This window comes from Diprion similis, chromosome 13 (assembly GCF_021155765.1).
Source record: "Diprion similis isolate iyDipSimi1 chromosome 13, iyDipSimi1.1, whole genome shotgun sequence".
NCBI lineage: Eukaryota > Metazoa > Arthropoda > Insecta > Hymenoptera > Diprionidae > Diprion > Diprion similis.
This window is the reverse complement of record NC_060117.1, coordinates 4,710,850-4,737,719: the sequence shown is the minus strand read 5'-3', so window position 1 is coordinate 4,737,719 and position 26,870 is coordinate 4,710,850. Positions and strand designations below refer to the sequence as shown.

At 34.7% G+C, this 26,870-nt stretch overlaps 1 protein-coding gene across 4 annotated transcripts in view; it reads right to left on the bottom strand.

Moving 5' to 3' along the window:
• The window catches only part of LOC124413989 (neurexin-1), an 87,865-nt gene that overhangs the window by 45,180 nt on the left and 15,815 nt on the right, over positions 1-26,870 (bottom strand). For 3 of the 4 annotated variants that reach the window (XM_046894825.1, XM_046894826.1, XM_046894828.1), the window contains exons 3-5: positions 25,918-25,971; positions 6,494-6,641; positions 4,387-4,446 (exon numbers count right to left, since the gene is read on the bottom strand). In XM_046894825.1, the coding sequence (XP_046750781.1) occupies positions 4,387-4,446; positions 6,494-6,641; positions 25,918-25,971 (262 nt within the window). The remainder of the gene's footprint in view (positions 1-4,386; positions 4,447-6,493; positions 6,642-25,917; positions 25,972-26,870) is intronic. The other variant, XM_046894827.1, reaches the window with a different exon arrangement.

Genomic DNA, 26,870 nt, shown 5'->3' with positions numbered 1-26,870 from the left:
TCGAGAACCCGGGGGTGACTTGTATTTGGCTGCTTAGACTGACGCATTCCAGACGATCCTTTGTACCCTTCAGGATTCTATTCGGAAAATTCAAGATTGTAACTCCGTGCTGAGATCGGACAGCGAGCAATTTTAACTCGTTTCGCCTTCTCTTATATTCAAATTTCAAGACCCCGCTTGCGTGCTAATAACGGGATGGATATAAGGATAGGCGGTTAAAAAAACGGGTCGATTTTTTGAAATTATACCCTGATAACCAATTGTTCAATTCGATCAGGATTTGTTTCCTTCGAAATTACGTAGATCGGGTTTCGATCACATACTTTTTCCCCAGAATCAATAAACAATAAGCTTTTTTATTGACAATAAGATCGATCGATCGATCATTTTCTTCCAAATCAAACGATTTACTTCGAATTTGGAAACTTAACAGTAATTTTGTACAATTTATCGTATTTGTCACGAGCTAACTATCTTTTGCTATTTGCGCATCTTTTTTTTCGGTCAAGTAAAAACAAGTAAAATTTGAAGGACAAGTTCCCATTTTGTTGATGAAAAAATAAGAGAAGAAGAAGAAAAAAAATTAATCATGGCAAAGAAGATAAAGTGTCCAAGTTCCATGTTTTAAGAGCCCAATCCAAAGGACAGCTTAAAAAAAAATTTTAAGAGGTCGCTCCAAATTTTTTAAAATGTCAAAAATCGTCAAAAAATTAAATTAACAAAATTATATTTTCAGTATTTTATTTGATTTTTAATTCGTGTCGTGGTGTATTGTTATCGATTCTTTCTTACTAAATTGAAGAAAAAATATTTATGAAATTTTAATATGAATATTAAAAGGTCGCTCGAAAAGATCTAAAGAAATGCACCAAAAAATTTAAAAAAATTATGAGCGACCTTTCAAAATTCAAATTTTGAACTGAAACTTTCGGAAACTTATTTTTTTTTGTCTATGAAATTATACCGTAACGAGAAGAAAAATTTAAAAAAAAAAATCGATTTTTGACGATTTCTGACGTTTTAAAAAATGTGAAGCGACCTATTAAAAATTTTTTTTTGAACTGTCCTATGGAGTGGGCTCTTAAAACATCAAAAACTAACATTTTCTCACACGAGACTCAAAAAAAAAACAAAATAGTCGGTTTTTTTGCGCTACCCTAATATATATATATATATACATTCATGTATACCCCTTAAATTTACGACAATAACAGGAACGTTTTTATTTTGAATATACGAATGCTCAATAATTCAACGTTTATACACGACGTCGGATGTGACAAAGACGCGAAAAACTTCCCTTCTTTCCGGTAAATTTGCGAAGAGCTTCTGGTGCATGAAAAAGGATACGACAAATTCCACGCGAGCGTATCGCACGGTTATACGTGAAGCTACAGCTTCTGTATTTCTAGAGGATAAACTGTTTTACTCTCCTCGTTGGAATTCCTTCCAGATATGAAAACACGAATTTACGTTAAAATGTTAAAACGTGTTTTTGCTTGTTTTTTTGTTTCTTCTTTTTTTTTATTTACCGTTCGTTTTAACAACCCCTGCAGCACACGGCTCGATTGGTTTCGCAGCTTTTCGTCATTCTACTTCGTTGGCAAAAATTGATGATGCGATGGGCGCGTTGTTTGGGCTGCAGGTTGAATATTGATGACTTGAGGGGTTAAATACAGTTAAAAATTTCAAAAAATCGACTTCTTTTTAACTGAAATTTTGACACAAGCTTTTTAAATATATTTTTTTATATCTAATCAGAAGTTTTTTCCTCGCCGATAAATATTTTCCATTTGCAAAACAATTTGAGGCCTGAATTTTTGTCAAAAATTAATTTCTTTTTTTGAGAAGTCACCATTTTGCCAAAAATTATTATTATTTTTTTGATTATTCCTTCGATCAATTACAAGATAATACATTATATTAACGAAATATCTTTGCGATTATTTCATTTTACATTATTCAATCCAGAGATATCGCGTCCAGCTTTGAAAACAATTATTTTCACAAATAAAAAATGTTAAAATACAGTTAAAAGTTGCCACAATATGTTTAAAAAAATTTCCTTGGATAAATTAAAAGGTCTTCTTAACAAAAATTCTTGAAAAATCGATTTTTTCGACCTCCTGACTCTATATAACCCCTTAACGATATCAAATAATAAAAAAATTTCGGAAATACGATATCAGCCGAGCGTGATACACGATATTCTGCGTTTTCATACCGCGGCTTTTTTTCGACTAAGAATACCCCGAGTACCTACTCTACAAATGGAACGAGGCGATAATACAATGCTCGGAATTGTGTCGAATAAGGTATTCAATCAATAAAAATCCTTTCAAAATCCACTCGCACGTAATTCGTTGGTTCATTCATGCCGTTGAAAATCAGCCATCTGATGGATTGTTTTTATGCTTTCATTGCGAATCGGATCCACTCCTGCGCGAATCATAAAAAAAGAAGAAAAAGATAGAAATAAACTTTTTATGCAATTTTCGATTCAAACAAACTTCCAACTGTTTCTACATCGTTTTCACGAATAAAATATAAATTTGTCTTTGGAATAAATTTTTATAATCAGTTTATAAATATTTTTAATCAAAATTATATTTTTTATTTCAGATAAGAAATCATGATCCTATTAGAAAAAAAAAAAAAAAAAAGAAAAAAAAAACTCGTAATATCTTATCTACAATTCTATCGTGACTGCCAGTTTCATCTAGAAAGATTTGCAACTTTGCATATTTCTGGAACGTCGTAACGGCTAAACTTCACTACGGTGAGCCAAAAGTTTGTCAATTTCGAGAGCGTCTCGCGTCCTTTCAGCGCACAATTTACTATACATACCGGGTGTCCCAAACCACCCGTCCACCATTTCTAACATCTGGAGAACTGATTTTTTCGACTTGCATATTTTTACGACAGATTCGGATTCTAAGTAAAAAATATGCATCTTTTGTTCGAAATTTTTTTTCCTGAAACGTCATTTTTCACCCTAAATGATATTTAGGTATAATTTAACTTGTGATCGGTCCGCACGAAAGTTCTTTTGATCTTAAAAAATCGAAATCGGAGGTCGTCAATAAAACCATACTGGGGGTTAAAATTTTGGAAAAAATCAATTACCCAGATTTTCATAAGATGTGGACACCCGGTATATACATACGTATATTTATATAATATCTCACCTACAGCCAGGCGGTTTACCCTACGGAGAGATTAATAATTTTCATGAATATAATTTATAATCCGTATAAGTTAGGAGTTTTCGGTTCGCCGTGATAAATCGAAAGTCTGATAACACGCGGCTCTCGGATCGTTGTTCTATAATTTTATTCGAGGATTATACACACCCCTTGTTAAAAGTAAATTGAAAAAAAAAAAGAAGAAGAAGAAGTAAAAAAAGGAAAAGAAAAAAAGCTCGCATCACGTTTCATACGTTCGTCGGGTTATAAACCGGTAGCAGGTACATCACCATTAATCAAAAACGAGGAGGATCGTTCGTTTAATTCAAAATTAACACGTGCTGTTGTCAAAACGTTAAACACGCGAAACGGAAGGGATAAAAATTCTGCGCATAACGATCGTGTTCATTGCTTTCAAGAGTTCGGACACGAACGGAGTTGACAAATGACCGTAAGACTTTGTATTTCATCGCTGTCCAGGCAATTTTTAAAAGCCCAAAGGACTTTGTTCCGATTTCATTTAATGTGCGTTAAATAATTGTTCAAAATGCACGCTTATTTGACAAATTTTGGCTAGAAATTGTAATAAAAATTTTACCTCGTCTAAATTATACTTTCGCAATTTTATTTTCAAGGGAAACTGTGTTGAGTGTCAGTTGAAGCCCTGACATCGACGAATATCTACCTACTTTCAAAAGCTAGCCAACAGCCTTCATGAATTACCTGCGTTATAGAAAATTTTCAAACTTTCGATAAAAAAAGGAAAAGAAAAAAAATAAAATAAAAAACTCCATCACTCGATATTACTCAACACTATAAACTCAATTCTTCATTAATTGTTTGGAAATCATGAGATTTTTTTAGCACTCAATCACGATTAGATAACGAAGATAAATTTGTTGTTCTTAAATTTTTTTGAGATATCAATTATTTACAACGGATCGAAAATTCTAGGTAATATTTTCTTTACGTCTGTATATACGTGGGAGAAAAATTAGCAAAGAAAAAAAAAAAAAAAAAAAAAAAAAAAAACAACGAGAATTTTATAGTAAAAATAATGCATTTTGCACTTACAGCAAATTGACTATTTCAAACTAGCAGGTAATTCATGGTTGAAATTAAATATGATCGTTACATATGATGATTGATAAGCTCGATAAATAATTACGGGGCCTTAAGGGGACTTAAGTTTCAAACTCACTGTAATCCCACTCCCAGAATTCGTCGGTGCCAGCTGTCGGTAGCACTGTGCTCCATGCCTCTGGACACACCATAAACAAAAGAAATAATAATGTAAGAAACAAAATCGTCTTCGCTGCAGTCATTAATCTAACTATAATTAGATATCGATCTTTGCGGTAACGTTTCTGTCAGCTTTCAGAAGTCAACCTGTATAATCGCAAGTGTTTATTGATGACAATGTTTAAATAAAAAAAAAAAAACACAATTAAAAATATATATATAAAAATAGAACGCTCAGGTATAAATAAATTATTCAAAATTTGGCGTTTTCCTTAAGTGAGGTTGTTCTGTGCCATTCACTTGATTTTTGAGAATTTTTTCAGATTTAAAAAAATGTCCGACTTCAAATATATATAAAAAATAAACGGTTCGATAAAAAAAATTGAAAAAAATTCAGGTCAAGTTTTTTAGCGAGGAAAGTGTAATAAAAATATATGAAATGATTTTGAGATGGTCGGGGTTCCATACTGGTCTACTTGGCGTGGAATACCCCATATAATATCTTCTACTTTTTCATCTTCATGATCTCTTTCATCACGGAGTTGAATTTCAATGGCAAAAGACTTTCCTTTAGTTCGGAGAAACGTTTTTCACGATGAAAAAGCAAAGTAGTGTTTCACCTTGTTCACGTGAACCAGAAAGACTCCGAAGCGCAAGAAACTTGGAGGTTAAGGTATGCTGAAATCCTTTTTCTTTGATTTCATTCGTTTCACCGCGGTTACCACCTCCCACGCCTACGAAACTACAACCTGAATTCAGCGCAATGTCAAACCCTAATCTTATAACCAATCGAACGAACCTGAGCCGTGTAATTTTTTTGGTAAACCTATATTTGTCCCTACGCGGTTATATATCTCAGACACGTAACAACGCAGAAAATGGTATACGGTAGATGAAAAGATTTTTCAGGAATGTAGCATATAATTTTCCAGTAATAATTTACCCAACACCGCAACTTAAGTGTATACGTATCCTTTCATTACGTTACTTCCCCGGCACATTTCCGGTGTCCGAATATCACAGAACTCCATGGGACCACATGGAACGAATTTCTGTATGTAACCGCATATACATATATATATATATGAGGTATTCCATCCCAAGTGTGTAAACCCGTGACCCTCACCCTCTCGGATTTTTTTTATTTTTTTTTTATATGATCGCATTGAGTCTAAAAGACACCCTCATATTTTTTTTAGATTTTTTCAAACATCCCTTATTTCAAAAAAAAAAAAAAAAAATTTCAAAAAAAAAATGCCATTTTTTTCAAATCTGAAAAAATTCTCAAAAAACCGTTATAACATATAAGAATTTTCAAGCTATCACCCGTAGTGGGCAAATTTTTTGTAATGTGTTTCACGAGCTATTAACCTTCACAAGATTCCAAAAAAATTCTCAAAAAATTTTCAAGCTATCACCCGTAGTGGGCAGATTTTTTTAAATGTGTTTTACAAGCTATTAACGTTCACAAAATTCCAAAAAATTCTCGAATAGCTCACCTTGAGCAGATATTGAATTATTTCGGTACTCAAAATGAATATAAAATTTATAACTGATAATATAAAATTCATTTTGAGTACCGAAATAATTCAATATCTACTCAAGGTGAGCTATTCGAGAATTTTTTGGAATTTTGTGAAAGTTAATAGCTTGTAAAACACATTTAAAAAAATCTGCCCACTACGGGTGATAGATTGAAAAATTTTATATGTTATAACGGTTTTTTGAGAATTTTTTCAGATTTAAAAAAAATGGCGTCTTTTTTTTTTCATTTTTTTTTTTTCTGAAATAAGGGATGTTTGAAAAAATCTAAAAAAAATATGAGGGTGTCTTTTGGACTCAATGCGATCATATAAAAAAAAAATAAAAAAAATCCGAGAGGGAGAGGGTCACGGGTTTACACACTTGGGATGGAATACCTCATATTTATATGCCTGGACTTATTTTGTTCGACTCTTTTTCACTACCTATGCATTGACTTAAAATTATGACACTGGTCCACGAAATTTCGTAACTAATTGGACGGATAGCGATTTATTCTATGGCTCGGAAAGCATGGGGCTCACCTTTTTCGCAGTAGACACCCTCGTAGTCTCCTGTCCGGCACTCGCAGATCGGCCCGCTGTCCGTTGAAATGCAAATCCCACCGTGTTGACACGGATCGTGAACCTCGCAGGCGTCTGTTATGTTCGTCACGATCATGCTCCGCAAGCTCTGTAACATAACGTATTCATTAGGATCAATTTTTGCACCCCATAAGCAAACGCAATACCGATAATGCGATGGTAAAATAGGGTCGGGAAAAAAAAGAAGACAAACAAAACAATCAATCTCAATAATAGATAAATCCGGTGTCTTTATCAATTCTCTTTGATGTAACTCGAAATTCTTCAAATTTTCCGAAATATTTTGTAGTCGATGAAATTTCCTGAAATTTTTGGGCTCAAATCTCTTGAAGTGCATTGAAATCTTTTGAAACTATTGAAATCTTTTGTAATCCTTGAAATCATTAGAAATATTCTGAAGTCTCTTGAAATCCTTTGAAGTAGGTATTTAAATCTTTGAAATTTGTCTAAATCCTTTGAAATCCACTGAAATTATATGAAATCTTTTGTAATCCTCTGTAATCTTCGAAATATTAAAAATCATTTACAAGCTCTTGTAATCGTTTGAAAACATCTGAAATGTCTCGAAATCCTTGGAAATCTGTTGAAATCATTGAAATCTTTTGTAATCTTGAAATATTGTAAAATCCTCGACATCTTTTACAATTTTTGAAATCTTTTCAAATCTCCTAAAATCATTACAAATTTATTAAAATCACTTGAAATCTTTTGATATCGTATTAAAATCGTTTGAAATCCTTTGTAATCTTTTCAAGCCGTCGAGATCCTCAAAACCAATCTAATTTTTTGAAATCCACAAAAATAACGTGAAATATTTTATAATTCGTCGAAATCTTCGAAATACTTGTAATCACCTGAAATCTCTTGTAATCTTTTGAAGTCATCTGAAATGCCATGAAATCCCTGAAATCTCTGTAATATTTTCAAATATTTTGAATTCAGAAGTAAATTAAATCCATGACTGATTAACCCCTTGGATTCTGCTATTGTTTTTGAATACAGTGACCGTTACTTACAAGTAAAAACGTTTCGTCGAATTAATACTTGTTGTATAGTCTGCGATCACGATGTGGGGGGGGGGGGGGGGGGGGATGTTTTACACGCGAGGTTTCGTGTTGCGCAGGGCTGCAGGGAGAGACCGGCTTAACGTCGTCGCGTCGGCTCGAAACCTTTTGTTTGGAAAAGTTTGAAAATTAGTGTCAGGTGGTTAACTCTACTTGAAAACTTGACGTAAGACCGGTTTACGATAAAAGTTTACCACGAAGAAATTGTCGGAAAAATAATGCGCCAACCGTATTCTGCAATTTCCTTGTACCTACTATACACGTAGGTATAATAATAATAACAATAAGAACAAAAATAATAATAATAATGATAACATGCAATGCATAATGTGTTAAAAAAAGAAGAAATTTATTCAAACTTAAATTGAAATTTTTCCTCCAGCTTACATAAAATTCGCGGAGAATTGCACATCCCGGTAATACTTTCAACGACTATTGTTCTTTTCCACCCATCATGAAAGTGAACCAGCGACCCAAGAAAGGGGCGCACAAATCAGCAGACCGTGGGTGGTGTAGCATGTAGAATGTGTAAATCTGCCCCTGGGCACCCTCCGACTGTCTAAAGTACAAAGCGCATGGAATGCCTTGTACTTTAGACTTTACTGCAAATTGCGGAAGGGTGGGAAAGTTCGTTAGATTCCAAAACGACCCGAGTAGAGTGGAAGGGAGAAATAGCTCGGGCCGACGTTTAGGCCGATCGAACGAGTGTGCCTTTGCCTCTGCCGCTCTGCTTTACCCAGGATGCTCTCTGCTTTACCCGCAATACGCTCTGCCTTACCGTTACAGCCAGCCGCTGACGAAAACGTTGAGAAAAGCGGAAGCTTAAACTACCGAAGTGAGCAACTCTCGTCCACGTAATTGTGATAAATTTGTATAAAGGTTCGCTGTCGTGAATTACGCTGTACGAAAATTCTTTTTCTCTGTATTCTTCTTTTCTTTTTGTCGACATTCAATTGTGTCGGTAGAGAAGATTGGCCCGCGGATAAGACAGCGCGACTGAAATACCGACACGGTTTATCTCACGTTGAACTCTATCGTCGTTCACTAATAAACTTTATTTTTTTTCGTTTTTCGACGTCTCTGTTAATCGAGTAAATTTTTCTTCACAGATCAGATCGACGCGGGAAACGATTTTACGTACATCGAATAATATATTCAGAGTGTTGATTACTTGATGACAAATTATTGATAAATGATAATTCGTGCAAATGAATTTCATGGCAAGATGATCGTCGGTAATTTTGACAAACGGGCTGCGGTTCTTGCAACAATTATGCGGTCTATTTTCAGGCGATGAACGGAGGCTTATTATGAGCTGTTAGAATTCGGGTTCACGGAATGAATTCACGCGGTAACATCATCCAACATGTAATCGTTCATGCCGTGGGATAACTCGAGGCAAATTTATAGGGATATAAGAAAACGTGCAGTGTGCTCAATCCTAATCTAATCAACGCGTGTTTTATTTTGACAATTTAATGATAATTCAGGAACGGTGCTAATTAAAAGGCGGTAGGGGAGGGGGGGGGGGGGGAGGAGTTCCTAATTGTCTGCGAAAATTGTGGACGTGTAGAGACGGGGGCGTTTTCAGGGAGCTGGTTAGGATTGTTTGCCCGTAAGGATGGGATGGGATGGGTTAGGATGGAATGAGAGGGATCGTGGAAACGCCAAGAACCGGGACAAGAAAGTCCTGTGGAGCTGGGAGTGGTTTAAGAGAAACTGCGAACTGGAGCTGGATAAACTGGATGGAGAAACGAGGCTCGCACACCTTTCATTGTTAATTAAATCGTTAAGACAGCAATTCTTGGAAGTAACGTCATTGCAACTGAGTGCAGACACGCAAAGAGTCGTAGTTCTTCAATGAGAGTTCGAACTCTGCATTACCGTGAAGATTAATTGGGATTGAATGACCGTTTTTTACTTCTTTCCTTCTTTCTTTCTCTCTTTCTTTTTTCCATCCGGAGAACTTTACGTTGATTGGTGAATGTTTACTTTGTTCTAACTACGCTGTAAAAGTGAGAGATTAAAGCTTTGTTCGAAACTGAAATCCAACTGTGCGCTGTTGCAAAAATTTCATTTCGATGCGATGCATAATTTATACCCAAGTTCCGTGGCAGCATTTGCTTCGAGGAAAATTTCTTCAGCACTTGACCTGTTTTTTCGCACTTTTATTCAACAAAGAATGGACCTGCGACTCGTTTCATCTTTTGAGTGCATTCGATGTTTCGAATTCTGTTCATATAATTGCTGTAACCTTTCAAGAAGACTTCAATATTCATCATGTGATGAAATCATTCACTGTTTATACCCAAAGATTCAATTTATTTAATTAACCGTTTTTAGATGGTTTCAGAGATTAGGTACATTTATCGCGTGGATCACTATGAAAATCCTTGTACCTTTAACCAGATTATATTTATAGATGTTTGAAAGCTTTTCAGGTGAGTTAGCGAAAAAAGAAATAATGAATAAACCGAACTATAAAGAAAACCGTGATCCTTGAGGTATAATATATATATTACGTATATACAGATAAAGTATCACCGATAAACGTGGGAAGATGGCCAGTTAAAAAATTCTTTGATTTCAGGATCACGCGTGAGACGGAGCAGAATGATAGAGATAAGAACCCAATGGCGGTTCGAGCACCCGAGTGACTTTGTACGTCTACAACGTAAAGGATAACGCATGTTATCCACTTCCAGCACCTTTTTTGTGATCAAGCGAAAGCAACTCTACTAGAAATAATAGATTATATAGTCTGTCTTTACGATATCGTTTGGATGATTTCTAGTATTACACATTTCACGGTTGTAAATTTTTCGTAACGACAATTGGGACCCGTTTCCCCCAGAGTGGCAATTACTGGTCTGGTTGTTTTTATCAAGAAAGTAAGGTTTTCAAGTCATTCAAACTGTCCTTATAGTACCGAAAACTGAAATCGTATCATCATCTGATGATCTCTCATCAAGTATCGTTTTATTTTTTCATCACGTGAAAACTGTTTAGTTTTGAACTTAATCGATGATGCAATTGCGATTAGACTTGTCACGGGAAACCCGAAGCCAAAGTTAAAATCAGTGCAGTTTCAGCCTGAGAAAAGCACTAATGATGCACTGCATGGTTGTAAGCTCGGAAAGTTCGTAAAAGTTTCATCAGTTTGTTAAAACAGCGTGAAAACTAGTTTTGTCATCCAGCCTCAGATTGCGAAGAGTGTGCGACAGTGTGAGCACGTGATAACTGGTTCATGTTTTGTGAAATTTTATTTTCATCCCTTTCGTCCATTTTTGCGACAGTCAGAGAATGAATTTGTTGACTGCGAAATTGATTCGACCATCAAAGTTCAGAATTCGTCTAGAGAAAAGTGTGAACGAAAAATGGCACCTTTTTCAATTGTCTATCGATGGTGTTTTACGTTTTACCCCCTTTTTCGTTTGACGAACAAAATTCGCACACCTTGGAAGGCGGGGAAAAAATCGATGATGAAAAAATGTTCGGAGATAATTTTTCATCGAGAGTGCAAGAAGAGGTCCACCACCTTTCTTTCTCGATTTGTCTCAAGGTCACGTTGACAGCATGGCATGCCGTAGCGTGACGTGACGTGACTGTAGAGCCCCCACTTCGAGTTTCCCCTATTTTCCCGTTTCCCCTAACTCCCCTGGCACACCCTTTCCATCCGCCATATTGATCGAGTCTCCCCGCAACCCTCTTCGTCTCTCGCCAGGCGGCCGTTTCTCCGCGATGTTGCCACGTCTCTTGTCTTTATTCTATAGTTTTCTTCTTCTTTTTCTCTTCCCCCCTTCAAACCACTTCTCAACTTCCTTGAATGCACTTTTGCCTTTCAGGGCTCGATTGACCCTCTAGACGAGCATTCCTCGGAATATAAATGAATCTGCAATCCCACTTCAGAGAACCAACAGACACGCCGTTGTTACACTGAAAAGGCTATTCTTTCCACGAATTAACCACTCTTTAGAATCGTCTGAAGTGACGGTCTTGCAGGATCAGACGAGTCGAAAGGCGAGTCTGTAATTCACTCTGTACGTCTAATGGCGTAATTGACCAGTCGGTCAAGTGGACCGCGGAAGGGTTCACGTCTGAACTTGGAGGTTGTGAAGCCCGCTCGCGAACGACGGAACGACAGACTTTTCCCGTCTCAATCTCATCTAAATTACGTATTCCGACCAATATACTGTATGATTGGACACCGAAGAAGCGTTTTGATGCATGATTAGTACCGGCAAATCCTCGAAGTCAATCTGAACGATGAGCCTGATGGTGATGCTGATAAAGAGAAGAGCTTATTCGGAGATAACGTGAACCCAACTGCGCCTGACGAGTCTCGATTTTCTATCTCTTGCACGTATCACTTCGCTAGAAAAGAGCTGGGCAAGGATGGTATAAGGACGCTGGATTTCCACCCAGCATCCATTTTCTACAGAGCCACTGGGCGCAGGACACGATCGACGTATAGCTTCCAAGAAGACGTTCCCTGTCCGTTTCTTCGGTCAGGATCCTCTCACGCGAATGGACTACGATTCGGCACGTTCCTTATTCGAGGTGGAAGGATTATGGAAAGACGTCTTCAAAAATCATGGTGAATCATGGCGCGAGTGATGCCAGGTTGATATGGCCAACGTGTGACGTATGAAGACTCGAATGGTACTGCAGGAACCAATGGAGCTTCCAAAAGTCACAAATGGTTTGATGCCAGGTGCGCTGTGTTCCGAATTCCGGAAACCGGAATCACGGCTTGAACTTTGGTTTCACTTCACACAAGCTCAGACTCGCGGTATACGCTCCGAAAATCCCTCCCACCCACGTCTCTAGGCATGGTCAGCGACCCCAAACTGCTGACTTCCGGTTGAGCTGGCTCACTCCCAAAGCTTCCAAAGCTTCCAAAGCTCTACTTCGCTGATATATTTCCACTTATCTTTGTCTTCGCAAGTGCGCTTTTTCATTTTCTTCACAGCCGAGTGGACGTCTCTTGTAGCATTTTCAAAAATTTGTTGACAGAAAAAAAACAATAATTTACAAAAAAGTTGGATTACTCTGAAAAATTTGAAAACCAGACGAAAATACAATTTGTCGCGTACTTAATACAGTACAAACATACCAATTGTGTACAGTAGGGTGACGCAAAAAAACCGACTATTTTCTTTTTTTGAGTCTCGTGTGACAAAATGTTAGTTTTTGATGTTTTAAGAGCCTACTCCAAAGGACAGTTCAAAACAAATTTTTTGAGAGGTCGCTCCACATTTTTTAAAACGTCAGAAGTCGTCAAAAAACGATTTAAAAAAAAAGAAATTTCTCGTTACGGTATAATTTTATAGACAAAAAAAAAAAAAAATAAGTTTTCGAAAGTTTTAGTTCAAAATTTGAATTTTGAAAGGTCGCTCATAATTTTTTTTCAATTTTTTGGTGCATTTCTTCAGATCTTTTCGAGCGACCTTTTAATATTCATATTAAAATTTCATAAATTTTTTTTCTTCAATTTAGTAAGAAAGAATCGATAACAATACACCACGACATGAATTAAAAATCAAACAAAATACTGAAGATCTAATTTTTTTAATAAATTTTTTGACGATTGTTGACATTTTTAAAAATATGGAGCGACCTCTTAAAATTTTTTTTTGAGCTGTCCTTTGGAGTGGGCTCTCCAAACATCAAAAACTAACGTTTCGTCACACGAGACTCAAAAAAAAAAAAACAGTCGGCTTTTTTGCGCCACCTTAGTGTACAGTATAAAGTTCCGTGGGAATCGATATCTAATATTGCTGTAGAATTTCCCAATTGTTCATTGGTGCATTAATTTTATCTCGGTCTGGCAAGCATTTATAATATCAAGTATCGAGACAATCTTTTTGCATGAATAAATGAGGCTTAGCTTTGAAGATGAAAAATCATACAAGCTGGAGACGACAAAACAAATGAAACAAAAAATTTAGAGTATATAAAAACGACAAAAAAAAAAAAAAAAAAACACGACAGTTCCGGAGTGAAAAATTTTTGAGCTTCGAAATCTCACTTTCCTTTTTGTTAAAAACGATTGGAAAAAAAAAAGAAAAATAAAGAGAAAGTCAGGTAGTTTTGTTAACGGGGGGATGGGGAACGACGAGATTGGAATCGATATGTCATCGGTGAAAAGGTGCGGTTTTATCAAAGAAGATGATATAAAACTTCCGTCCGTAAGTCGCGACTGACAACGCAAAAATTTTTCTCGCTGCCCTATACCTCTAACAAAATCCTGACTTACGTCCGTGCTGTAACCTTACAATTTCTCAGGATAAAAAATACCAGACTCCGCTGCCTATATTATGTATGGCTACCAGCCGTATGTATATATGTATAAGTGTAAGGTTATTCCACCGAAATCCGTTCACTCGATCTTGAAAAACGAAACAATCGCTGATTTTGACAAAAAAAAATATATCCCACACAGCAATACCTAATCCGATGAAAACCGTAATCGATGGAATAATTTTAATGGCGAAAATAATTTCTGTCTTCAAATTACTCAAAATTTCCTTTTTCTATAATTTTTTTTTTTTTTTTTTTCTCTCTTTTAACTCTTTAAATCCATTCCAAATCTTACACCCAGTATACGATATTGAAAAAACTTTGTTTATATTTGATTTGCGAGGAAATTGTCGATGCGAACGAATTCCTACGTGACGAAACTTTCACCCACCCCCACCCTACTCCAGTCGAGGGTAAAAACGAGAAACAAAGAAAGTTGGACAGTAAAAAGCGAAAAACGTTAAAAAAAAAAATAAAAATGAAGAATTCTTTTTAACATACATATGTATATATTTGGCTACTTAAAATCACGCTGAAATATAACCCGGAGTAGTGATATTGGAAAAGTTTAAAAATTTTCTAAACAAATTGAAGTTGATAACGATTTTTTTTTTTGTTTTTTTTTGTTGAAAATATTATTGGTATATAATACGGGTAGTTTCGAAGGTGTTATACATATATACAGGAAAAGGAAGGAGATTCTGTTTTCAATTGATTTATGCCGGATGTCGGATGAGAGTCGGGAACGCCTGCGGCGATGCGAATCCGGAGAGACGCAGTGGCGCGGAGATGAGGGGCTGATCGACATCGTCCTTCACCGTAATTGGGATTTCTCCGGACGGCATCTCGGGTTAAGCCAACGCTCAGGTCACCGAGGATATCGTCGAGGTTGATAATAAAAGTTGCAATTTCACGATAAGAACACGAAAACGAAAAAAAACTTGACAAGAAATTGCAGTTCTCGATGAAAAAAAAAAATGCATATCTATATATTAGGGCAGCGCAAAAAAACCGACTATTTTTTTTTTTTTTTTTTTTTTTTTTTCGAGTCTCGTGTGACAAAATGTTAGTTTTTTTATGTTTTAAGAGCCCATTCCAAAGGACAGCTCGAAAAAAAAAAAAATTTTGAGAGGTCGCTCCAAATTTTTTAAAATGTCAAAAATCGTCAAAAAATTAAATTAAAACGATTATATTTTCAGTATTTTGTTTGGTTTTTAATTCATGTCGTGATGTATTGTTATCGATTCTTTCTTACTAAATTGAAGAAAAAAAATTGATGAAATTTTAATATGAATATTAAAAGGTCGCTCGATAAGATCTGAAGAAATGCACCAAAAAATTGAAAAAAAATTATGAGCGACCTTTAAAAATTCAAATTTTGAACTGAAACTTTCGGAGACTTATTTTTATTTTTTTTTTTTTTTTGTCTACAAAATTATTTTAAAAAAAGAATTCCTCTCGAGATGCGTGTGCGTTTTTTTTTTTTTTTTTCACCACGCGGTTTTTCACTACATCATAAAATCGTTGTGTTTAAGGATGTTGCTTTTATTATGCGTATAATTTTATTGAAATATTGTATTCGTGAGCTAAGAAAGATCTTTTCAGTAATACGAATACAGTAAATCGATACTCCATTTCAAATCACTTGGAAATCTATTTCATTTAACGATTGCTCATTTCATTTAGAAGACTATTTTCTACAAGTTTATTAAAATAAATTTTCTTTCTTTTCTCATTTAGCAGTGAATTCAATATAATAGCCAATTCTTCATCACAATAAATATTAAGGCAATGTGAAATGTGAAATTGTGCTATATTCAACGATGTTAGTGTGATAAAAAAAATAAAAATAAGTTTTTCAGATAATTTGTGGGAAATGGTTTTCTCGATAAAATCAACCATTGCAGAGACAAATCGTACATATCTACTAGATTTTTTGACAATTTTAAAAAGATTTGGATCCAAGCATCAATATTAAAGTCTTTGTTCATAATTTTAGCATTTTCGGATAAGCCTCCGCAGTTTGAAAATTTTTTTTGCAATCAAACAATCAATTCTAACAAGCCTACGTATAAAATTAGAAATTAGAAAAAAAAAAAATTACATAAATTAAAATACTCAAAATTAAAGTTAAAAAACGTACTTAAATAAAACGACAGTCTTCAATATCCGTTAAAAAAAAAGTCCGGCTAATCAAACTTTCGTTTGGAATTTTTCGTAGGTATATCCAGTGGAACGAACAACCGTTTGAAAGGCGGTTAAATCCAAAGAAACCAAATCATCGTTTAAAACCGTTGTTTCAAGCGGTTCTAGAATCGAATAGCAAAGGGTGGGGTTAAAGTGGGCCCCCGGGGGCAAAGTGGGTACCTTAAAACTTTTGATACCTCAAATAATTTGAGGGCAAAGTGTACCCCTAAAATTTTTTAAATAACAAGGGACAAAATCAACCACCTAAACTTTTTCTTAAATAAAAATTATTCGAAAATCATTTACTCGAGTAATCGCAAAGCTCATGACGCGAAACGTTTCAAATTGTGCTTTACTCTCAACTCGTCAAAGTCAAATAATTTTTCTAACCTTAAATTTACGATAAATTTTTCTCAAGAAAGCTTGATAATAATTAAACATAATTGTTAATATAAAAACTAAACATTTTATTTTTATTTTAGGCATTATTTTCTTAAGGGATCCCACTTTGCCCCACCCTCCCCTACACAATGCCTCAAAGGATTATAGTTCAGGTTGGTCAAGAACGAATAGAGTCTAAAAAAGTATAGATTTAGAAGGTTAATAGAAAGTGCCGATCGTTAGCCGACTCGCAAGGTTCTTCGATTCTATTAAATTCTGATTTCTCTGTAATAATGTGGGACAAAATTGATCCAAAGTCTCCCTCGTTTTTTGCTCCCAACTATCGTCTCGCCTCGAAGCTTTCTTTCCTTTCCTTCCCACGTCAGGTCAACTCTGCAGTTCGAACCGAAACGTCGCATCGTCGTCGTTATAACCTCGAACACATCGGCATTCTGACAATAACCTAAAGCTTTGCGCGCTCGATACTTCGAGCGTTCCTATATTTAAAGTCATGTAGTTTGCATATGTCTCTCTCTCTCTCTCTCTTTCTCTTTCTCCCTCTCTCTTTCTTGCTAGTTTAACTCGACCTATTCGTGGATTCGACCAATCACTTTTTTTTTTCCCTCCCTTTGTTTTCTCCATGCGGTACCCGCTAGTCGAGATAACTTCACTTCGGTTGATTTATTTCACATGGGGTATTTTTTTTTTTTTTTCATTTCTTCTTTTTAGTCCATCTTTTTTTTTACCCTCGTTTTTTTACTCCGGTATCTCTGCATGCGCGCAGGAAATTTTTACAATTCTTACTACGTACGTTATAGATATGATAACAGAATTCTCGTATCGCTTTGAAGACAAAAATTTTTTCACACGTTTTTTTTTCAAACTCAAAAGCGGAAAACTGTGTCAAACCCTTTCGGTCATATAGTTTTAAGTATTCTTACCGCCTGTTTTATACACATTTTTTGTATATTTCGACAACTTTTTAACACATTTTTCTTTGAGGTTGTTTCGAGTTTTTTTTTCCTATTTCTGAAAGATTCAAATACTCGAGAGGAAATTATTGCGATACAATGTGAATTGTTATTGTTGGAAACAAATTGAGTGACAAAAATTGTGAAAGTTGAAGGAACGTTAAAAATTTTGTCTTTTAAAATGTTTTTTCACATAGTAAAAAATTACTTCTGTAAACATTATCGAGCATTATTTTGAATTTTCAAAATTTAAAGATAAAAACATTTTTTTTCCTCCCCTGACATCTGAAGATCATTTGTAATTTCTTTGGTTTCAATGACAAAAAAAAAAACAAAAAAAAAAAAAAACGATTTTTTAGTATTTGAGTCCTCGAAAGCTAAAAACCGAATCTGAAATCGGATTTAAAAAATTCAGTATGGCTAATCCAATCAATGACTTGAAAACCTCTGCGTATATGTTTTTGACTAATGAAATGTTCATCGGCCATCTTGAATTTTTTAAATTTTGAATTCAGATTTGTAATCAGCGACCCCAAAAACCATGGAATTCTATACCTTGTTACTTGTAAAGAATAACGTGTGATTCAAGGGGTAAAAAAAATATTTTTTTCTTCTTGTATTAGGTTTAATTTTATATGAAAAATAATCAGAAATCAGAATAGATTCAGGATTTTAAAATTATTTTTCCATGATGATGGAGAAGAATGGCGTCAATTTTTGGTATTTTAATATTACACTTTTGCTTGGACACCGAGTTGACAAAATTTTGTGGCAAATTGAAAGTACAGTGTGTGGTCATAATGTAACCACTAGACGCTCGTTAAGTGATCGCAATTCTCTCGGGGCCAAAGTCGAATGGACGTGTGTAATAACAAGTGGCCTTCGAAAATCGGTTTTATAAATAATCCGATAGTAGATCAAAGTTAACAAGACCTTACGGTAAATAAATTCCGAGACCAATTTACGTCGCGTTGCGTCGTACTTTCAACAACACGATTTTCAACTACATATAACAAATAACAATTCACGTTCCAAATGACCATAATTCCTGTTACACGGTCCTCAACTTAAAAGATGAAAAAACTTTGAAATACGATGTTTAGTATTTCCAAATGGTAAAGGGAAAAAATAAAAAAAATAAATATATATTTATAAATAATTTCTTCTTTCTATAATAATATCTCAGAGTTACGGATTTTTTTTTTTTATTACTTTTTTTTTTGCGGTTCAAGAGGGGGGTTAAAAAAACCAAATAAAGCCGATTGAAAAGAGGGAAAATAAAAAAAAGAAAATGGACACATTTCAAAACGTGGAGCCATTTCTCATTTTATTTCTCCTATCTATCCGACACGGAGGATAAAGAATTGTTTTCTTGCAGGCTAAAATTGCGGATGGAATAACGCGGCGAGCTTATTATGCGGAGATTTAACAATTTGCATGAGTTCTATATAGATCCTACTATACCTACGTTCCTATCCGCAATTTCTACGAATTTCACCTTATACGATGGATCTTATTTTACACAAAATGAATTATTCATGGGTAAATGATACATATATAAATATACATGAAGGTTCATCCACTCTTCTATAGGCTGTCTTATAACTTCGGTCAAGTTCGAGCGGTAAAAATCGCGATTACAAAAATGACTGACTTTAACCCGCTGCTTATTGTACGAAGAGTATAAATTTATACTGTTCAAAAAAATTCAACTAAAACATAACGTCTCAGCGGGGTCCACATTATATTTGTGTTATATTTTTTTTCATTTCTGTAAGAAAAAATATACTGTTTTTTATTTTTTATTTTTCTTTTGATGAATTTCTTTGTAATCTTGAAACTTCAATAAAGTTCTTGTAAAAAAGTGGAGGGTAAAAATGTTTTTTTCATTTAGTTTTTGTCTCACTTGGAAAAATGCCCAAAATTTAGTCCTCTACAACAGATTACCCCTTTAAATTAAGTTGGGTTAGGTTAAGTGACATTTTAAACGTTTTTAAATAAGATGGCAGATGAAAATCGAAAGTTTATTCTTGAAAAAAAGGGTTAGTTAAGGTTAGGTTAGGTTAGGTTAGGTTAGGTTAGGTGAGGTGACATTTCAAACGTTTTTAAAAAAGATGACAGATGAAAATCGAAAGTTTATTCTTGAAAAAAAGGGTAAGTTAAGGTTAGGTTAGGTTAGGTTAGGTTAGGTTAGGTGAAAATTTAAACATTTTCTCAAACAAGATGACAGATGGAAATAGAAAATTCATTCTTGGATTCAAAACCCTCGTAATGTCAACACGGCGATATAATTTGCATGACAATTCTCCGCCCAATTCTATATAAAGTTCAATTACGTTATGTAAAAGCGACGTAAAATTACGAGTAAAAAAAATTTGTGTCACTCGTATATTTACCGACCGAGTATCTGGCGTCGAAAACTAATAAGGGATGAATAGGTATTGCTCGAAACGCAGGACCTACCGCCTCACGTATAATCGCTAAATATATATTCGTAGAATTTTCGCTGGTAGTTTGCTCGAGACCGGTTCAGGCGGTATGTCAATGGCATTTTGATGGCGCCATGGTGCATGCATGGGTCGAGAGACCGAATGGTAATGGCCTCGCGTGGCTTTGAGGTACGTCAGGCATGCCTCGGCTTGGCATATCTTAGCTTTGGAGGTCGTGTATGCTCCCGGATTTCACACTCCTGGAGTCCTGGCCGAATCTCAAGGATCAAATTCACCTCGAGTATGCAAGCCGGAGTAGAAAAGGCACGGCTTGAAGAAGAAGAAATCCAAACCCCTGAACGTTTGAAAATGAGCGAGTTTTTTTTTTCACATTATGAGGAGACATTGCGGTTAAACGAAAAGAAAAAAAGAAACAGCAAAAAAAAAAACGATTTTTTTCGCTCTCTCTATTTTACTCTGCTTTCAAATTTGGAAAAATAAACAGCCGCGATTCGTGCAAAAAGTTTTGAATATTGTTTTATCTTATTATACAGGGTGTTCCGTTGGAGAAAAAAATATTAAAAACAAATAATTATGCTCAAGTATATACAAAACTAAGCATTAAATTTAAAACTTCTTTGAACAAAAGTTGTTCTGTTCTGAAGGGTGAAAAGATTTTTTAATTCAATGCTTAGTTTTCTGTTTCCTACATTAGAGAACATTTTTTTTTCAAATTTGATATCCTGTGTATCGATATACTTATATATACTTTCTACACAGTCAAGCAGCACTTGAACTCTGGATATTTATTAAAACTCGATAAAAAATATTTGCCATTTTTATCTATGTGTAATGTAAGTAAGAAAAGTATAAATTGAAACTTCAATTAGATTTTCAAGATCACTTCAGGCGTCAATTGAAGAATTCTCATTATCTTATATATACCTATATATATATACTTATACCTATGCGATGAGCGAATATAAATTTGATGAAGAAAAAAATTTCAGGGGAAATGAAACTACCGTGATATCGATAAATGGCAGTGATATCTTGAGGTATGTATATATATATATGGGGTATTCCACACCAACTCGACGAGCGTTAATCCCCGACCATCTCAAAATAATTTCATGTTTTTTTCCAACATTCTACTCGGTAAAAAACGTGACCTGAATTTTTTTCAAATTTTTTTCATCCAACCGTTTATTTTTTATAAATATTTGAAGTCGATTGTAAATGGCCATTTCCAAAAGTCTGAAAGAATTCTAAAAAATCCAGTGAATGACACAAAACACCCCTCCGTTAAGGAAAACGTCGGCCGAATTTTTCCTTTTTTTTTTTTTCTTCACCACCTAATTCGGAATTTAAATATTCTTTAAGCCAAAATTATTTAACTCTAATTATTAACCAGAGTGGCGTATCATTGAATTGTAGAAACCAAAAATTTAAAAGTAAATTGACCCCTATTTGACACTTACGCCTTGATCCTGTGTTAATTGGGGTTTAAAAATTTTTAAATTTCGAATCAGGTGATAAAAAAAAAAAAAATTCGGCCCACGTTTTCCTCAACTAGAGGTGTTTTGCGTCATTCACTGGATATTTGAGAATTTTTCCAGATTTAAAAAAACGGACGTTCGCAGTTGAATTTAAAAATTTATAAAAAAAACTGAACGATTCAGTAAAAAAAAAAAAATTCAGCTCACGTTTTTTATCGAGCAAAATGTTAGAAAACGAAATGAAATGATTTTGAGATGGTCGGGGTTTAACACTGGTCGAGTTAGCGTAGAATACACCATATATCTATATATCTATATACATATATCTACAGGTACTACTTATATAATATTCGAGGAGGAAATGAGCGAGTTTTCTTTCGCCTTCTCAGTTTTTCATTCGTTTTCGCGGTTTCCGTTAAACAGAGCAATCCCTTTCCTAATTTCAAGATATACCTATATTTTTATATATATGTACTCACGAGACTTTTAATCGAGGAGATAGATCCAGACTTATAGACTCTCTATATCTATCTATATTATCGGTCCAGCCCTTCCGAAATGGCGAGGATGAATATTCCCGGATTCATAAAGCTCACTTATCCACGGGTCAGTGATTCATATCACTCGCGGTAGACATTCAACTGCACGGGCTTGGGGGGGGGGGGGGGGGGGGTGGATATATATATATATATATATATATCGCCTTCCGACTCGGAGGATCCTATTTTCTTCATCTAACAATAGAAGAAGATACCTTATTTTCTCAGCCCTTCTCTCTTTTCCGCTTCTCTGATCTCCCCAAAAAACAATAGAGATTACAGGGTTAAACTGTATATATATATATATATATATATATATATATATATATATATATTATATATATTCTCATTTTTTCTCTTTCTCTCTCTCTCTCTCCGTAAATTGAGGGACTTGGCAATTCCGAATTCACCGATTTTCGACCCGTTTCGTATATCCGTACGACTCGTAAGATTTGACGATAAATTCAAAATTCTTGATCAGAGATCGACGAGTACTTTTTGTAAAAATACACAATCAATTCTGAATCCTTTGTTAAATTAATGTTGCTTCTCAAATTTGATATTTCAAACGTAAAGTAAAACTACGAACATTTTTACCGCTTCTCGTAAATATTCCAAAGTTTAAACATCGCGTCATTATTTATAACACTTCACTTTTTTTTTGTTTTTTTTTTTTTTATATTACAACTGTGTAGCTGCTGTATCGATTTTGTGTAATGTAATTCAGAATTACATTTATTTTACAAAAATTCCACTGACACGGTACACTGTTCGAAAGTAAAAAATTGACATAAAAAGATAGAAAAAAAAAAAATTAATTTAATTCCAATTTCCGCCACCAGAGTGGCGTTGCAGAAAAGTTTTTGTCAGAAAATGAGGGAAAAGTTTTCCAAAAATAAAATTCCCATTCGATTTTTGCGGCTAAGAAGGAAGTTTTTCGAAAACCTTTTTGTCGTTTGTGGAAAATTTTTCTCTAATTTTGTGAAAAACTTTTTTTTTTTCGACGCCCTCCGGTGGCGGAAATTGGAACTAAATCGAGAACCGCTAGATTATATCTACTCACACAGCGTCGAACGTATAAGGTTAATACATACGTAAGCAACGATCGTTATCAACTACCTAAAGAATAAAAATTTTCATTAATCCTCGGACGAGATCGAAGTGTGTTTATTTTTGTTTTGCGATATTTTATTTTTACAGGACTTTTCTCTATCTTGCTGCTTTCAGCTCGCCAACAGCCAACAGTCAACAGCCAACAGCCAACGACGAATGAATGACTGAGCTGCTTTTGTTTGTTCATATTTGCGATTTAATTAAAAGGTAACGCTCTGCAGGGTCGTTAACGATTTTTTATATTTATTATTTTATCTTTGTTCTTCGCATGCATGCGATGTTATAATAATAAGAATAACAACAACAACGATAATAATAATAAAAAAAAAATTTCCAGTGTAATTATTTTTTACGCTCGAATAGAAATTCGTTGAAAAAAAACTAAACGAGAGTTTTATTGTGAAAAGTTGAAAATTTAAGGGTACCTAACGGAGTGTTTAAAATTTCACTAATTAATTCCTGCAGCGGTTGAAATTCGCAAAAGCTGGACTTTCGGATCGATTACAAAGTTGCCTTGATGAGAAACAAATAATTGGCTGCACCCTCGGGGGGTCAGGACCCTTGGCACCAGCTGTTCCTACGAATCCCTCGAGTGTGCAGTTGAACACAAAATTTTCCCGTAATTTTCACCAATTTTTCAACGCTCCGTGGTTCGAAACCATCGCAAATTGGATCGGTCGGTAATAAAACGTAACCTGAAAAGTTCTGTATGTGTGTATTAAATTAAAATCTCAGTGGTTAGAAATTTTTTTTCATTGTAAAAATAAACGCTTTTTTTCTAGGAACCTCGGAATTTTAGAGTTATCACACGATTCAGCATAATTATTTGATCCGTGAACTGAAACGATTATTCGCACAATTTCTTGCAAGAAAATTAGAGTGAGAGAGAGAGAGAAAAAATTTACCGGCAACAAGTTTAAATGAATAAATTGTTAGAAAAGAATTTTTGAATCAATTGAAATGGCGTGTAGTTGTTTTTTTTTTCTTAATGTTTGTTATTCGAGAAAAGATAAAAGTTTAAATAATATTATTGGGAATAATTTCTAGGTTTAGGTTTAGTTAGGAAAATTTTAGTGATAAGCTAGTTTTTAAGTTCTTCACTTTTGTACGTATTTCAGTGGTTATGCAATAAACAAATAAATAAATAAATTATACTTTTCCTTTTAAATTAAATTGAAGGAATTCATCACATTTTCATTCCAGGCTATGATGCTATAAAAATCAGAAATTTCTTCAAGTAAAGCTCGAATTCTATTCAAGAATTTATCCAACGCCGGGTTAGAAATATTTTCTACAGATATAATATTTCTCCCAGATTTTCCACACCTTTCGCATATCTTCGTGAACTTACCGGAGGGGCAGGGGGGGGGGGGGAGAAATTCTCTGAAATACGGAATGTCGTATTCGGCTTGAATTTTAGAGAAACGTTTTCGAAATCATTTCAAAGTGAGATTTTTGGATAAATGATAAATTGTGATATTTCAAGCAGCTCGTAGAAAGTATAATAATTTTATAAAAACTTGGGAAACCACGCAAGAAAAATCTATCGAATAACAATTGCTTTGGAGGTATGTATGCAAAAAAAATTGCCAATGTAGACAGCGAACGCAAATTTGAATCCTTAGATCGAGTCGCGCCAGCGTCTTAAGAAGCCAAAGCACCTCAATCTTAGACGATCGATTGATTTGATTTAATTACTTCAATGAGACGTGAAGCAGACACGAGAAACTAGGCGTATCAACTCTTTTAAGAAGTCGGTTGGGCAAAAGTTTATAATTTTCATTCATTTTTTCACGAGATATTCGTACATTGGATATTTATAAAATCATTATATTCGTTAGTTCCAAATATTTTTTTCAAGAAACAAAAATTTAAAATGGTGGAATTATTCGACAAGCAAAGGTTCAGATTTCTGTGCTTTGTTTGAAACAATTTGAAAATTGTTAAAAATCTAATAGATTTATTCCATTTGACTTTAGGTTATATCTCATTTTTGTACAAAAGACTATTTTCTACAAATTCAGCGAAACATTGTTTCTTTTATTTTTATTCTATTATTCAACATTGCACTGATATTATTTCTGATCAACAATCTGTTTCAGTAACTCTGTAGAAAATTGTACTCCTCTGAATGAAACGAGTCATCGTAAAGTGAAATCAAACGCATTTATCATACTTTTAACAATGTTAAAACTACTCGGAATGAAGAATCAGTATCAACGCCTTTATTTGAAATTCCAGTACTTTATACTGAATCGATAAATTGTTAAATTTCAATTATTTCCTTCTGAAATTGCTAAAAAGTGTCAGTTTTTAGCGAAAAAATCTCTTTAAGGGGACGCGTGAGTGAAATAAAAATTTTTTTTTCATTGGCCAGAAATTTAAGCTCATAATAATTAAACTTGATATTAAGACAAACGGCTTTCACCTCAAATTTTCATGAACCCTCCTCGTGAACACTGAATAGTTGAATATTCAGACAAACCACAAATCCATCGACCATTGGTTTCGGCCATCTAATCCTGGCGCTGATTCTATTTACTATTCAGCCTCTTTAATACTACATGTATGTACATTTGTGTGTGTGTGTGTGTGTGTGTTTAATATATATATAACAGTGGACTCTGGTTATTCTCTTGTGAACTAATTTCCCTGCGGCACCGACCTTTTCGCCTAATTAGTACCATAAACACTCGCGGTTCGCGCGGACGGCACTTTTCGCAAAAACTGGAGGCACCTGAGAGGACAGCATCTGCAGCAGCCTCGTGCCAAAAGGAAATTAATCAGTCTCTCATAAACTCGCCATACCACTAATTTAAGGGGCAAAAGAAATTTGGCAAACTGCGAAAAATCTATATGTGAAAACTTTCTCACTTACCCTCGGAGGTTTTCGTTTACTGCTGATGTTCTCCACGCATGGATATCCTGCACACTGTAATCAAAATAACAATTTTGTTATTGTACGGTGCGATATATTTAATCAACAACGAAACGCCTCGGTCTATCGAATTGCCTAACGCCAAGGGGACAAAATATCGGTAAAACAGAGCAACCGATTCATAACCACTTTAGTCGAGTCACGTCACATCGTCGGCTGACAGCAGCAACATCCTTGGACCAGAATTTGGTTCAACCAAACCTCGTCTCAAATTTTGGCTAAAAAAAAAAAAATCCATTTCAGAATTTCTGTGATCGATTCGAAGTGATCTTCGAGAACATACCAAGATTTTTCTAACGAAATTCTGATCAGATTCTGTTGAACCAAATTCTGAAATAAGATGTTTTTGCTAACAACCGACAATATAGTTACTTAAAAGTACTTCCGGAACGCGATCACTGAATGCTTCAGTTATAGGTTATGAACTACGATACAACTGCTTGCAGGTTAAATCCACACAATTCGATTAGACGCGCAGTTCCAACTTATGGCGAGTTTAAACGCGTTATCTACCGATAACTCGGTAGGTCTGTATTACCGATATTTGTTCCCCTCGGTGTTAGGCAACCCGATATATTGCAGCTTTTGCTTGGAAAAATCCGGTGTGGCGAGACGATTAAGAAATTGGAAAAATTGCGTCGTTTTATTTTCCGTTCTTTGTCATCAGCTTTTCGGTGTTGCCTGGGATGTTAATTAATTAGTATAATTATACTCTGACAATCAGAGTACAGCGCCATGTCTGAAAGATAATATTTATGACTACAGAATGTTTCGGAAATTTTCGCGATGGACTATTTCAGGAGTATTTCATGGGATTTCGCGTGGTTCACACCGTCGTCATGACAACCTTGTGAAATCTTTTACCCACTAGAGTTGGCGATACCTTTTATGAT